This window comes from Acyrthosiphon pisum, chromosome A3 (genome assembly GCF_005508785.2).
Source record: "Acyrthosiphon pisum isolate AL4f chromosome A3, pea_aphid_22Mar2018_4r6ur, whole genome shotgun sequence".
NCBI lineage: Eukaryota > Metazoa > Arthropoda > Insecta > Hemiptera > Aphididae > Acyrthosiphon > Acyrthosiphon pisum.
This window is the reverse complement of record NC_042496.1, coordinates 20,361,277-20,374,042: the sequence shown is the minus strand read 5'-3', so window position 1 is coordinate 20,374,042 and position 12,766 is coordinate 20,361,277. Positions and strand designations below refer to the sequence as shown.

The following is a 12,766-nucleotide window of genomic DNA, read 5'->3' as shown; positions in this document are numbered from 1 at the left end:
CGTATTTTTTAGAAACCGTGTAATAATTAACTGAGTAGTAATTACTGCCAGGGAATTAATTTAATTTTTGTTTGTTTGCATTTAAACATTTATATGGTAAGTTTTTAGTGTTCTTCAATGTTTTTTTGATGTACCTTTCCAAAAGGTCACAATAAGTATTATATAAATTATGGATCGATTAAATTATATTTTACTCCAGACAGAAATGCTTTAAAAAGTAATTTTTGCCTATTACACGGGTACAGTGTTTGGTCATAATCAAGGGGTTTTGTGTAAAAAGGGTTCAGACGACATTTATGTGTAAATTTAATTAATGATAGTTGAACATGATAAAAGTTATGTTTCAAACCATGTGCGATTTATGTGTAGGTACTGTGAATGCAATATATTTACCTGGTAGTTTTAAACAGAATAATAAAATATACACTTGTAGGTATAAGTGTATAACATGATTATTTAGTCATATATTTATCTACTTCAAATTAACAATAAATATTATTACTTTAACCCACTGAATTCATGTTATTCATATTATTTTTAGTTCATAATAATTTAGTTGAATAATATATTACATTTATACAAATGTTTTAATGACAGGAGTAACGAAAGTTCTTGTGCAGAGATTTACGCAGTCTCTGTAAAATTGTTATTAATTATCACGAAACAGACGGAATTATTTCCATAAAAGTTAAAGTTTATGTTATTAATCTATATAGCAGAGTTTCTGGTCGACTGATTTTCGTGAATTCGTGTAAAGGGGAATTTGTTTTAAAATATTAAATTAGATAACGCCATGTATAATAATGATGATTAAATAGTATTTTAGATTTTGAATTAAGCTGGGAGGTTAATGGTTGTACAAAATAATGTTGAATTTCTTGTTGATGCTTTTTTTTATTTTATATTTTGTACCCGAAAGGCCGAAACCCTTCAGGCTCAAGAGTTAAGAATAATGTCGAGTTAGGGTTTAATGTAGTTGCAAATTGAGTATAATTTTAACTTCATAAAACTAACATTAAAATCGTACATCATTTTTTGAACTTGAAGTTAAAACTTTACAAACAAATGTGATACTTGGGTAGACTTATATAAAAAAAAAAAAATTTAGCATGATGTTTTTACCTTTTATAATATCAATAGCTGCATTAATCGACCTCACTCTGGTTCAAATTAATCTATCTATCCATCGTTTTTCATTTTTACAATAAAGGCTGTGAAAACCCGTTAAATTCGATTCATCTGTTAGGAGCCTTTCTTGGATAAACAGACACGCAGACAGACAGACAGACAGACAGGCAGACAGACAGCCAGCCAAACTCTGTGAGTGTATTTTAATGTTAAATTTAATCGTGTATGTCTAAAAATCAATATTTGAATACTTTGAAATTGTGATACGCCAGTTAAGTAAAAAAAAATATTAATAATAAAGAGTCAAATTTACAAACCAGCTATAAACCCACTTACCTACCTGTTGGGCCCGATCATTTAAGTTTTTACCAAGAACATAATATTATAATAAACACATATATTTTAATTTATACCGTTTTTAATTTATTGGTTATATCGTAAGATTTTTTTATTTATACAATTTATACCGAGAACATAATATTTTATACCATATATTTATTTCCCGAAACTATCCCTGAGTGAACCTATCTTTAAAATGGGAGTTTAGTTTTAATCTTTTCTTAGTGCAACATTATGGTACGAAGGTACCACGACAATGTCAAGTCTCTTGCTACCATAGTTTTGGCTGTACGTTGAAAAGTCAGTCAGGATATCTTATTTTAAATATACAGATTATTAATCAGAAGGCTTAAATAAATAATGTCTTTGAAAACGTTTGCATACGAATTTGTCGTCTTGAAAAAGTCACTTTCATACCTTATAATTTATAAACCATAATGTATAGATTTAACTATTTACCATCGCTGTTAATAGACTTGAGGTCATAAGATCCTTTACGAATGGATGGTACGCTTCCTCTTGGAAAACCATGGACATCTACAATACTTTCTTGTATGTATATGTAATTCGATGTTTCTCTGAAAACCAATACTCTTTATGAGCACTTATGAGTTATTCAAATAAAAACAAAGGATTAATAGTTCGTTTTGTTTTATAACGATATCTATACCGATAGTCGATACACAATGTGAAAACCGTATTCATTCCATTTTATGAATTCTTGATTTTGAGAAAATACATTAATATTACAGTAAAGTTAATATTACAAGGACTTATTAAATATTTGAATTTGTTATGAAATATGATCAAATGAATACAATAAATATAAATTATGTTTCGTAGTCATATACAAAATGTATTTACGTATAGTATAATATTTATTAATTAAAACATAATTATAGAAAATTAATAGAGATTGTTTTCTTTTTAAATTGACTTTCATAAAGTTTTTTTTCTTATTTGAAAAGTTATAATGTTTATTTATTTAAAGACTATTTGCTTGATTTTTGATTGAAAAATCCTTAGTTTTAAAAATGCACTTCGGGTCATTTTTAAACACTTTAAATTTACAAACTTACTTGCCAAACGGTCGAAACGGGGAAGCCCGGCAATGGAGGTACACGTGTTCGCCGCTCTTGCACTTCCAAGATACTTTACCATCCCATTCGATGTTTTTCTCTAGCTTTTTGGTAATTTGGTCGATATCACCCAGTTGGTGGAATACAGCCAGTGGTTTGTTTATCACGTCTTCGGCGGCATATCCCAAGATCACCGAGCCCGACTTATTCATGTACTGCAAGGTTAAAAATCGGCATTATGACGTGATATATTGGTATGAAACGGTTAGAGAAACAGTAAAATAGCTGTAATAACATCCTTTATATAATATGCAAACAGTTGTGTACATATAAGTCGTAATAGTAAATGGAGAATTAACCTAGTACGGTTCTATCGGGATAAGGTTTTCCTGATTGGATTTTGAATTTGTTTCGTTGGCGTGGTATTAGCGATAAAAAAAGAAAAATAGCGTTTTCCATTTACGATACAAAATAACGATTGACCACAAAATAGATATTGACCATTGTGTACTAGAATGCAATATTTCACGTTTAAATCCATTTAGGTTTGAAAAGAAAATTGTTTAAAACATTCTAGTATAACTAAACACCTAATAAAGATTTCACATTATAGTTATATTTATTAAATAACAACGTGTAAATTAAATATTCAAATAGTATACTGTTTCACTTATTAAACGATACTTTGTCATTTTGAAATTAAAATAATGTAACACTGTATTATGGCACAAAACAAATATATTATATAAGTAGTAGGTATACTTACAAAGCAGCAGCATAATAATTACGAATAATTATTTTAATTTTTGTGCAATAAATAATAAGTGCTATAATCAGTAATTTAATAATTAATATTATATATTTTCTTTGAATAGGAATTTTGTTCGTTAACGTAGTTTACCTTACAAATTAGAAGGCACTATTACAGTTTTTATTTTTACTTGCTAAACATTTTTTGTCATTTATGTCGTTGATAATTAATACTAGTATGAAACATTTTATATTTATGAAGATTTAAGAGTATGATATTATAATCATATAATTTATCTTAAATTTTATTATTTTTATTTTTGATCAGAACATGACGCGTATTTAGCGTTTATCAATTTTGAGTAAATTATAATAATATATTATATTAAGTAGTTATAATTTTATAGGTCGGGTGTAAAATGAAGCGTGATACATTTATTATTATTTTCTTTTCTGTCGATATTATTAGTCGAAAAATATGAATTTCTGGTCGTATTATTTTTGTGTTATTAGTTTATCTTTCAAGATGATAGTGGTAATTTTTTTTACTAAAACTTGTTGTCGAGGCAAAACTTAATTGAAAATTAAATTGTTTTTTAAATTATTTGTGCGTACAGTTATGAATATTATATAATTACATTTCAGAATTTAATACGATGTGGGTGTACACTGACTATATTTTAGTTTATGTTTATATTAATTAAAATGAAACAGTTTATATACTGTAAAAACTATGACAGGATATCGACAACTGGCAAGAAGTAAAATAGTATAAAATTATATTTTAAATTTGAAAAAATGTTAATAAGTAGGTACATTATGTACTATATACAATGCACCTACATAGTATATGGATAAACATAGCTTCCATCAACAATGTTGTGTATGCATCAATAATTACCCGAGGGGAAAAGAAAATGAAACGGGAAAAAAATATTACATTTTTACATAGTTAACTATTTATTACTGCAGCACAATATAATATAAGAAATAATAATCTTATGAAAACTTAACGAATGTTTTATAATAAAACATTTTAAATAAAATAAAATTCTGGTAATTGTTATTTTTTTATTATTTTAAATTAAACAACACAATCTGTATTCAAAAATGACTTATTAGAGCTTTATTATTTTTAGTCTTAACAACACATAAATAATAACATATTTTGTTATACTTAAGTTTGTATTGGTTCTATTATAATATGTAATATGGCATTTGCCACGTATATTTTTTTACGTAAATCAGATAAATAGATAGAAAAAATTGTGGATAGGAACTTTAATATTGAAAATAATATGTTCAGTGAAAAGTGGTTGTCTGAAATCGAAATAAAATCAGTTTGTTAACTCTAAAAGATCAGATTTTTGAAATATTTAGTATTTACACAATGTACTATGCCGCACTGAATCTTACCATAAGTCAAAAGTTCAAACAAGAGTAGGTACATGTAACATTATTATTATTATTATTTTTCTTTTTGACACCAGTTCCGTACAAATTGGTGGAAATTGGATTTTTTCCTTGAGAACAAAAGTGGTCATACTACTTCAATATCGAAAGGAATACAAACAAAATCGTTGAACCTTCTCGAAAACGTTAAAGCAAATACTGCTAACAGTTTGGTAAATTCTTTTATTATTTCATCAAATAAAATTGGTTTAAATATACAAACTTTTGTTCTACTATAGTTAGTAAAATATCTAGTTACAATTTTATTTTCTAATACATTAAATATTAATGTTATTTCAATTTAAAGAGTATTCTATTATAGTTTATTTTTTTGAAATTGATTATTAAAATAAATTGAACCAAAATCATTATTTGTATTTTACATTTTTCCAGCTCTTATTAAAAAATGTTGAATGTTGTTAAAAAGTTTTTGTGTATTCATATTGTGTAATGTGTATGTACATAGTGTGAATACATTTTTTGCGTTTATAAACTTAAGAAAAATACTATTCTTCAAATAAAATTATGTTAACTGGGAGAAGTTTGTATAATATTTTATGTAGCATAGTACTATGAGTAAATCATAATATTGTAAATGTAGGTAATACGCATTGAAACGTGAATTTACCTAACATAAATTTAAAATGAATAATAATAATATACAAAATATACCCTATAAATGTTATAATAATGTATTTTTTACCAAGCATATAAGCAGGTGTCAATTAGTTGAGCCAACATTTCATAAATCTATATTTTGACTCGTAACTCGTAAGAATTCTATTTTATATATAAATTACTTATTCTTATAAACTTATAAAAAAATTATTAAACAAGAGTAGGTAGACAGGTAGTCATAATATTTTAACTTTGGTTGGTTAGTTATATCTTTTGTTTGCATTGTTTTATTATTATTTGAGTAAGATATAAAATATTTATTTTGTGGCCGTAAAAATGTATTATTATGGGTGTCAATTGGAGTTTCCCTCATTTTACAAAATGGATTTGAAAACGTTACTATTACAACAGCCAAGAAATGTTAAATAGCAAAGTGTTTTTGTAATGCGGTCATTGGGAGCTTGGATGAGGTAATTTAATTTAGCGGTTTTACCTAAAGCCTCTCCCACCCAAATCGTTTTTTATTCGTCCACATTTCTCGGTTTACCTAGAACAACACTGATCCAAAAGCAAACAAACAAGTTATGCACCCAAGGGATGTTATGTACGTCGTTGGCATATTTACCGAAGCAACAAAGTTATTGATCATTTATAAAGCTCAAAAGGGAGAGAGAGAATAGAAGGGTTTGAAGTTCTAAAAAATTAATCTTTCAATTCGATGAATGTTTACTTGAATGTTGTGTTTGAGGTCGGTAATGATGACGAGGTCTTTGGTCTTGTCCAGTGCAGCTAAAACTGCGTCTTGCTGTGCTAACATTGATCGCATCGCCACATCTTCTTTTTCTAGCTGTTGCAACTCTTTGATCCATACGTTTTTGTTGCATGTTTCTACTATTATCTGTAATAATGTTTTTGTTACTACATGTACTCGTATATACAATATAGAAAATATATACATAATATTATATATTATACATAAAGCATCATACAATATTAATCAAATTATGCGAAACATCGTATTAATGTATTATGAATATTTTACGTATAAAATATAATCAATAGACAATAGCTGGTTACCATTTTTAAAATTATAAAACTTCCAGACATATATTTTATTATAGTAATATTAAGTATCAAATTAGAACAAGGTAAAACAGAATGGTTGCTCTATACATATCTACAATTTTTAAACTGTAATCGTCTTACTATATAGTATTACTCAATTTAAAATAAATTACAATAATAGTTTTAAATAAAGAACATTTTTTCTCTAGATATAAAATAGAATGTTCTTATAGTAAGAAAATAAAGAATTTTAGTTTGATGATGCTAGTATTACATTTAGGTACTGTAGGGTACGTATTCCAATATTTGGAAACTTCCTTCAAATGTATGGTTTAACCTTTGAAATAACTTTTCTTGGTTGATATTTGTTTTATTATTGTATCAGACAACGAAAAGAAACAAAATTAAATGAAGGTTTCAGATTGTTACGAGTTATCTTTGCTTCTTTGAAAGGTTCAAAATGACCATAATAATATTTTCTTCTCGGGTTAGCAGTTAGAATACCTAAAATATCTGAAGCCGTTAGATTTATTTTAAATTTAATTTTTATTCATAAGGAAATTAATAAATCTTGGGAAGTATATATATTAATTGTGACATAAATCACTAAATAAGTATCCAACTAAGTAATACTTGTTTTTAACTTAATCAAATATAGTAAGAAGAAATGATTTCGGTGCATAATAATCTACAAAAATATTAATTGTAACAAATGATACATATAACATGATAAAACGATAAATAAAAAAAAAAAATTAAGTCTGAAAAGGATCTATATTATATCGTATATGTATGCAATTTTATAAATTTTAAATAATGAAAATACCTAATAAATCATACCATAGATCACACCAATATAAAGAAAATATGATTCACTATAAATTTCCGTTTTTTATTTCATTATTTATGGCACACATCCTTTTTCAGTATTTCTTTTTCCCAGTCAATAAATTAACCTTCAAAAATCACTGGGCGTATCAACAATAGCTTTTAAAATATATTGAAGTACAGAAATATAGAGCCTTTTAAAACCCTAACAAACCAATTTAATTTAGCTTATAAAATAATGAAGTAATTACATATAAAAATTAAAAGAATCTTCATTATATTAATTCATTAAATATTGCTATTTTTTATTAGAAACAAACAAACAAATCATCGATACTTTATAATTAATTTAAATCAATTGAAGTAACAATTTCTTTCTACCAAAAAAAAATAAGAAAAAAAAAATATATGGATCAGAATCTAAAAAATATATCTAGAATAATTAATGATATATTTTAACTAAACCGAACACTAAACAGCGTATTTATCGACAACTTTTTAAGCTTTTAAATTTAATATAGGTTATTTCAACATCGATAGTTATTGTAATTTTTAATGATACAATTATTTTTGGTCTTAGAGACCAGTTGGTTCTGTTTATGAAAAAATTAGAGTAATAGATGAAATTTATTTCAAAATACTCAACAGTAAAAATATTATATACCTTTGTTAGAAATCGCAAGACGTGAGTCATTTTATAGCACATATGTATAAAAAGTTTTTCGAGATTATAGAAATTCTTATAAAAATATATAATGACAATCTTTGAATTATCTTATAATTTATTTTGAAAATAGAAATTGAAATCAATAAGATTTTTTAAATGTTTTGTATATGACCCAATTACTATATTGGGCGGGATGATAATTTTTATCTCTATTCAATCTATATATATACGAGAAAACAAAAAACAATCCGAGCGAAAAGCTAATAAAGCATTCCCAGAGATTATTGATATAACATAAAATATTTAATTAAAATGTTATTTGCTTTTATGAGTTTAACTACTTTAACGCTGTTAATATAATTAAAGCATGACAAAGATATAAAAGTAAAATCATATTAACATTTAAAAGCAGTAAGTATCTGAATAAAATAATATTTTTTGTCCTTTATATTTTAAAATATTAAGATTATTTTAAATATCTTAACCATTGATATATAATAATATTTTACGTGGTAAATTCCTTTTAAAACTAACGTTAAATATTATACTATTGTAGCCAACTAAAGACAACTAAAGATGTTACACAAAATACAAAATAGTAGTAATAATTTGAATTTAAATTATTGGTAATGTATATCAACGAATTATAAATTATAACATATACCTATTATATGTCTGAGATTATATTTTAAGAAAAGAAAAATATTAACCATAATGTCTTATCATACGCGTATAAAACAACATACAATATATTTTAATTAAATTAAAGAAGATCATGCAAAATTATTTTGTTGAGTACCCTATTTAAAAATGGGGTCTCTAAGCAAGGTTTTTTTTATTTTTATTGTGTACAATTAAATTTAGCAACGGAATGGATAAAAATAAAAAATAACACCTACCTTATTAAATCCACTGGTTAAAATGGACGTAACGTCTTTTTCGTTTCTCAACACAAGGCTGAAAAAAAAAACAAATACGTTATACTTTATCAACCAATGAGGTTTCGCATCATTGCCCATCGAATTACAGTATAAGTGTAAAGAAATTGATTACCTTTTCCTTACTAAAGCGACAAGTACAACGTGAGCGTTCCTTTTAATCGAACGTAACGACCTAGGGACAATAATAAAAAAAAAAAAACTAAATCAATTCTTTTAATACCTATTATATATACCTATTTAAAATTAACACAAGGAAATATTAAATTCCTAATACAAATACTTATTGTTTATACATAATAGGTATTGATATTTTATACTCTCCAGTAAGACAATAACGTTATTAAAATCTAATAGAAGTTTTTTAACTGGTACGTAGGCACGTAGCCCAGTGTATATATTAAGTGGTATAAAGTTACTTGTTTTAAGATGGATGTACAATTTAAAATGCAGAAACTTTTAACCCCATAAAAAATGCATAACTTATCTATAGGTATGAATTTAACATCAATGTTTTGCATTTTTTATGGCTGTATGAGCTGATAAAAATATTTTGGTATAATATGGCAAATGTAGGTATAGGTACGTTTGAAATGTTGATAAATTTCAGTGAATTTTGTTGGTTTTACATGGTATTGCATTGACAATGTTATTCTACTTCGATCAACCAACGAAGAAGCATAGATCACCTTTGCACCCACCCCATAAAAATCGTATATCGTATTAAAATTTCACTTCAGTAGTTGTCGTGTTACATAATATATATATATTTGGTTACTAATTAAAAAAATTATCCAGAAAAATGTATACAGAATTTAATAAAATAAAATAAATAATGCATGAATATAAATTATGGATATATAAAATTATATAAAATTGTTTAAATTGAAAATAGAGCAAATGGTCTATTAAAACACACATTTAATGTAGTATTTAAATAATAAAAAAAAACACTTGAAGCTTTTAAGCATGTATTTATTTTAAGTGAGGTTAGAGTAATAATAATTATACTATAAATATTACAACTGCAGCATTTAAGTTGTTCTTGTTTGTTTACGTCTTATTATACTACCATACTAATAAATGCGTAAAAGAGATTTATCGTTGGTCGGCTGATATTTTTACTAACGCTTATAGGGTACAATGGAGCGAAAAATACGATTAAAATCATTTACTCTGTGGCGAATGAACCGCAAAACATGTCGTAACATAATGCTAGTATATTTGGATCATTAGGCACACTAGTAAAAAGTGAATCAAATGTCTGCTCGAGGATGTTGGGGTGGCCCAAGTGTTCTTTATCTACCGTGACAAGCACAAACTTAAGACCAGCACACCGCCTCTTTCGATTTCTGTGCCACGATAACACTCCCCGTGATTCCTTTTTAGGCTGTCTTCACTTCCGAGAGAAATTTATTCCAGTGAAATTCGGTGCTTTGTTAATTTATTATATTTAGTACATTAATAGCACCCTAAAAGTGTTTTTTAATACATATTTAATAACCATTCGAGTATTAAATAAATACATTGTATAATTTTTCCTACAGGATAAAACTTATTTATTTAATTAATTACCGAATTATACATTAAATTATGATTTCCCGTATAGAATCAGTGATCACTTATATTTACATGAATATTATTATTCAGAATAATGTGATTTAAACAAATTGCCGCAGTAGGTTTACTTTAATATTTATGAGAAAATAGGAGTTAAATATTTTCTAATACTTTTTTTTAATTTAAATAGTTAGATAATTTTAAACTTACACTAAAATTATCAACAAATAATTTGTAGAAAATCATTTGCTCAAATTGTATTTATTATTCATGTTTATATTTTATTACATTTTGCAAATAAAATCTCTTTCAATGATTATTAATGATTTGTTTTTATATCTAAAACTATTTTTAAAAAAAGGTGGGTAAGTGGATGTCACTCTTCTGTACAGTAGGTTAAATGTGGGTCACTTTATAATGGATGGTATTAAATTTGAATTCAATGATATAATATCATTGTATAAGAAAAACGATTCTGAGCGGAGACGGTATGTCAGTCTAGGTATAAGACATATTATATACTTATCTATGGTATTAACAAAAAAAATTGACCTATAATAGGTACCTATAATAAATTCCAAATTTATCATATCACAATATCCATTAGGTACTTATAACGCGTTATACCTCAACAACAAACCGTGATACTATCATAGATATATAATAGTATACTTTAGAAGTTTCAAGTACCCACGAATAATAATATACAATCACAACAAAATAACTAAAATAGTAAGTTATTCTAGGTTTTTTAATATGTAATTTCGTCCAAATTTGAACTTAAAATAACTATAAAAATAAACTGTGCTTATGTATTTCTTAGATTTTTTGGTAACAGAATTAACTACTTACGTGGAATCTTGTTTTAAATTTTCAATCCTTAGATATAAAAGTTGAACATTTTATAAATTTTTAACTACAAAATAATTATTCAATTTTAAATTTGATAAATTTTGTCAAATTTCGATCTTTAAATGCTTATAAAGAAAAATTGTGCCAATGTATTTTTAAAATTTTTCAACTGCTATTGTAACAATATATCAGGAGCCATATATTCAATTTTTACACTTTTTGGCCTAACAGATAAAACTTTATTGATATTCATATAAAAGAAAATAAAAAATAAAAATATTAAATTGTCCGTAAACAGCTCAAAACAAGTCAAAATATTTTGAAAATTTTATCAAGTATAAGAATTGATAAAATAAACATTCAGTTAAATTTTCATGTATCTACAGTTTTTCGTTTTTGAATTACAACAAAATAAGAAAATCGCTACATGAGAAATCGAGTGAATATCCAATGTTGTAAAAATTTGAATTTCAAACGCTCATAAAAATTTAATTTGAGTATCTTATAGACATTTTTTTTTTTTGATAAAGGTAGATAATCTTATAAGGAGTCTTGTATTACATTTTAAAATCTTAGATTTAATAAGAAAAATTTGTACGAATTCTTGACTCAAAATAATTTGCTAATTTTCGTGATTTTTACATATTTTGTCAATTTTTGAACTTTGAATACTAATAGAAAAAAAACTGTGACTAAGGATTTTTAATATTTTTTAAATGTCATTGTAACAGTATAGTAGGAGCCTTGTATTAGATTTTCAAGTATTTTTACTCAACAAATATAGTTTTATTGACATTCATAGAAAAAAAACTAACAAAATTGGAAACTGAAAATGTCCTTAAATAGTTCAAAACAAATCAAAATATTTTGAAAATTTTATCATGTATAGAAAATGGAAATATAAACAACCAGTGAAAATTTCATGTCTCTACGGTAATATGTTTTAAAGTTACGTGAAAAACCAAAATCAATTTTCTCAAAAACAGATTTTGCATAAAAATTCCTGTTTTTCCTTAATTTTGCTTTTGTTTTTCACGGCGCTTTTAAAAACTATTGGAAAAATTTTACTTTTCACCCCCCAAAGTACCAACTAGATTCACTTTCCTATCAGAAAAGGTACTGTTGAAGAAAATCCAAGCACTTTTACTGTCCTAAAAGGTGATGACAGACACAAAAAAAATAAATAAATAAAAAAAACACACATCATTGTAAAATCAATACATTCATCGTTCCACTCAGAATCTAAAATTTGTCTACATTTTATTCATTTAATAATGGTAATTCAAACATTTTTTTTCAAAAATAAACATATCATATTTATATTTGGGAGACTGATATTATAATTTTAATTTATGAGTTCGGTTTTAATTCAGTTATCGGGGTACGCACTCGACTATGAAAAAGGTAAAAATTTAAAACGGGACGCACTCGGGATATCCCCGAATAAGTAGGCAATCTCTTGTCGGCTACAATTCTACGTTTTCTAGTAG

At 25.7% G+C, this 12,766-nt stretch overlaps 1 protein-coding gene across 2 annotated transcripts in view; it reads right to left on the bottom strand.

Moving 5' to 3' along the window:
- Positions 1-12,766, bottom strand: part of LOC100162637 (high affinity cAMP-specific and IBMX-insensitive 3',5'-cyclic phosphodiesterase 8) — a 79,525-nt gene that overhangs the window by 5,639 nt on the left and 61,120 nt on the right. For both annotated transcript variants that reach the window (XM_029491512.1, XM_029491513.1), the window contains exons 7-11: positions 8,980-9,039; positions 8,826-8,883; positions 6,097-6,264; positions 2,547-2,761; positions 1,927-2,045 (exon numbers count right to left, since the gene is read on the bottom strand). In XM_029491512.1, the coding sequence (XP_029347372.1) occupies positions 1,927-2,045; positions 2,547-2,761; positions 6,097-6,264; positions 8,826-8,883; positions 8,980-9,039 (620 nt within the window). The remainder of the gene's footprint in view (positions 1-1,926; positions 2,046-2,546; positions 2,762-6,096; positions 6,265-8,825; positions 8,884-8,979; positions 9,040-12,766) is intronic.